The 3,087-nt window shown below is 38.7% G+C and overlaps 1 protein-coding gene across 1 annotated transcript; it reads left to right on the top strand.

Moving 5' to 3' along the window:
* Positions 1-789: 789 nt before the first annotated feature.
* Positions 790-3,087, top strand: LOC107430138 (putative RING-H2 finger protein ATL21A). Its single transcript, XM_016040937.4, has 2 exons — positions 790-1,677; positions 2,438-3,087. The coding sequence occupies exons 1-2, from the start codon at positions 918-920 to the stop codon at positions 2,926-2,928; spliced, it is 1,251 nt and encodes a 416-aa protein (XP_015896423.3). The 5' UTR covers positions 790-917; the 3' UTR covers positions 2,929-3,087.

The raw sequence follows: 3,087 nt of genomic DNA, 5'->3' as shown, positions 1-3,087 counted from the left end.
AACGAATACGGATACATATTAATTGGTTCAAGATAATCACATTAATTGTTTGAGTTGAATTTTCAACCGCCCTAATGTGTAACTGAGAATATGCTTAAAATTAATTAATCGGAGTTACCAGTTTGGACTTATTAAAGCTGGCCAACTAATAATTAATTTCCAAGCTTAATTAAATTATTGATTTGGTTGATCTAATCCAATGGTTAATTAATTAGCTGCTCTAATTTCAAATAGATGGCTAAAAATAAAAAAATAATTATGGACTTTATTTTCTTTGTACCGCTACTGAAATATAATTTGTCCTTTATAGAACTAAGTTCGTACTAGTTTCCTTTCCTTCAAGGCTTCAACTCGAACAAACCCATTCTTTTCTTATTAATTTTCTTTCGTCCCAAACAAGTATCCAGTGTGGGCTCTAGGTCTAGAGCTTGGTAAGAAAGATTCAAGTAAAATAACAAGCACGTTCAATGCCTTCTTTTACTTTTTTTTGGCTGAACAAACACGTTCAATGCCTTTAATAGACAGATTTGTTAGCTCTGAAAAAGTTGACTTGACATTCCAAACCCTGGTCCCACTTCAAAATTGCCGAAATTTTGGTGATTTTTCACCGATGGATTCGATCCACACGGATGCCACGAGCTTCCCACATATCCATTCATACAAATACACAGAATTTATAACATATGATTATTACCTTCTATGTAGTCATTTTCACATTAAAATATTCTAATTTAGATCAAAATTATAATAAAAATTTATATTTCCTTTATAACTGACTTAGCTGTGAACAATTAATTGGCTACCATCTTTCAAAGTACAGAATGTGAACAGTGCTTTTGAATCCACAAATCCCATTAATATGTGTATAGCCCGCACACAGAGTTAATTAGCTACCTCAACACCCTAAGGAAAAATAAATGGCTACCTTTGAAATCTCTCTACTCTCTTTGTTCTTCATCGTCTCCTACTTGGTTTTCTTCTTTCCTCGTATATCTGCTGACAGTATCATAACATGCCCGAAAACAAGCTGTTTACACGGCGAACAACCGGTTCGCTTCCCTTTCCGACTGAAAAACCAGCCCTCCGAGTGCGGATATAGAGGTTTTTCTCTCTCATGCGACAAACACGGCCGACCCATTCTCAGTCTTCCATATGCCGGAGACTTCATCGTACAAACGATCGAGTACGAGAAACAATCAGTTTGGATCAACGATCCAGATAACTGTCTACCGGGAAGGTTCCTAAAACACGAATTCAACATTTCGAACTCGCCTTTTTCGGCATACAATTACCATCAAGTAAACTTCACCTACCTCAACTGCTCGTCCAACCAAACGTCGTCGTTGCCTTTCGCGTATTACAGTATTGATTGCTTGAGCAGTAAAGATTACAAGGTCTATGCTATACCGACGATCTACGCTGATCCGTATATATCGCCATCGACGGTGGAATCTCAGTCGCCTTCGCCGTCGCCGTCGTCTTCGTGTTCGGTGATCACAACGGCTTTGATTCCTATGCCGCGGCTGCCGGAAGGGTATCTGGACATTGATATAGAGTTGACGTGGGAGGATCCGAAATGCGGCGACTGCGAAGCACGTGATGGGATCTGCGGGTTCCGTGCGAATGAATCCAACAAAGTTGTTGCTTGCTCTGTTCCTGCTAAGAGCTCAAGTGGAGGTTTGTTCCATACTTCTAACTGATATAGTTGTTAATGGGTTATTTTCCTCATGTATGTCAAACGGTGTCGTTTTTTTTTTTGGTTTTGTTTTTTTCCTGTTAATGGATTACCTGTGATTCAGAATTCCAACCTTAACACCTGAGTTGAAAACTGATAGAACAGTGAAGCAGAGAAGAACAGAGAGAGACAGAGAGAGAGAAACAGTGTTTTGACAAAGTCAGCATATGCCTTTTAAGTCAAAAGTAATGCCGTTACTTTTCCATCAGTTTCCTTTTGTTTGCACTAGGATATCTGTCTTTCCGTCCTCGACGTCTCTCTTATCATTACTTGCCACGTGTCATATTAATTTGATAGTGGGTCCCACGTATTATATTTCTTGGATTTGTAAGGGCGTCGGTCATTTTGTCAATATATTTTTGTGAATCCCCTCAAAGTCAAAAACCAGCGCCGAGAGCGAAGATTCCTACTTACCCAGTTTCATCTCTATACTCATCACCGTCACCGTTACCATTACATTTACCGTCACCGGCACGTTCCAAAATTTTCGTGATTGGCATTTAGTGAAAATGTCAATTTCTCAAAAGCTTCTGGATATAATACGTTTTAATTAACCAATAATTGGTATTGAAATGCCTTTGATTCTCAACTATTTAGTTTTGTCTTAGCAAAATACAATATGTTAAATTTACTCACGTACACTAATTTTGTTGCAATTCCAATATTGTGACTATATATATATATATACACATATATATTCAGATCTTTCAAGAGCAGCAAAATATGGCATAATCCTAGGAGCTGCAATACCTGGAATTTTGTGCGTAGTTGCATTTGGAAGCTTTGTTTCTGGTAAGGTCAGGGAATACAGGCAGCGCCGCAATCCCAACTTTCCGGCCACAACCACCATAGATTACCCGGCTCCGATTGTTGTTGTAGCGGGCCTTGATGGGCCAACCATCGAATCATATCCGAAGACTCTGCTAGGCGAGAGTCGTCGATTACCCAGGCCCAATGACAACACTTGCCCAATTTGTTTGTCTGAGTATCAGCCCAAAGATACTTTAAGGACTATTCCGGAATGCAACCATTATTTCCATTCAAATTGTGTGGACGAATGGCTCAAAATGAATGCGACTTGCCCGTTGTGCCGAAATTCACCAGAAGCTTCCTCTGCTATTACCCCTTCTTCCTCAGTTTCTTCCGGCACTCGTTCTTCGTCGAATTCGTCTTCTTCGCTAGCATCACAGTAGAACAATATTGATTTTTCATATTCAATTCTCTTTTTTGACCGTCAATTATTCAAGATATATTGTAATGTTTGATTTTGTACATATCATATTTTGGGGTGGTATTCAGATAATAATTGTGGTGTGTTCATATAAATATATGCACCTAATTAAATTAGTGTA

Source organism: Ziziphus jujuba, chromosome 6 (assembly GCF_031755915.1).
Source record: "Ziziphus jujuba cultivar Dongzao chromosome 6, ASM3175591v1".
NCBI lineage: Eukaryota > Viridiplantae > Streptophyta > Magnoliopsida > Rosales > Rhamnaceae > Ziziphus > Ziziphus jujuba.
This window is presented reverse-complemented; position numbering and strand designations above follow the sequence as displayed.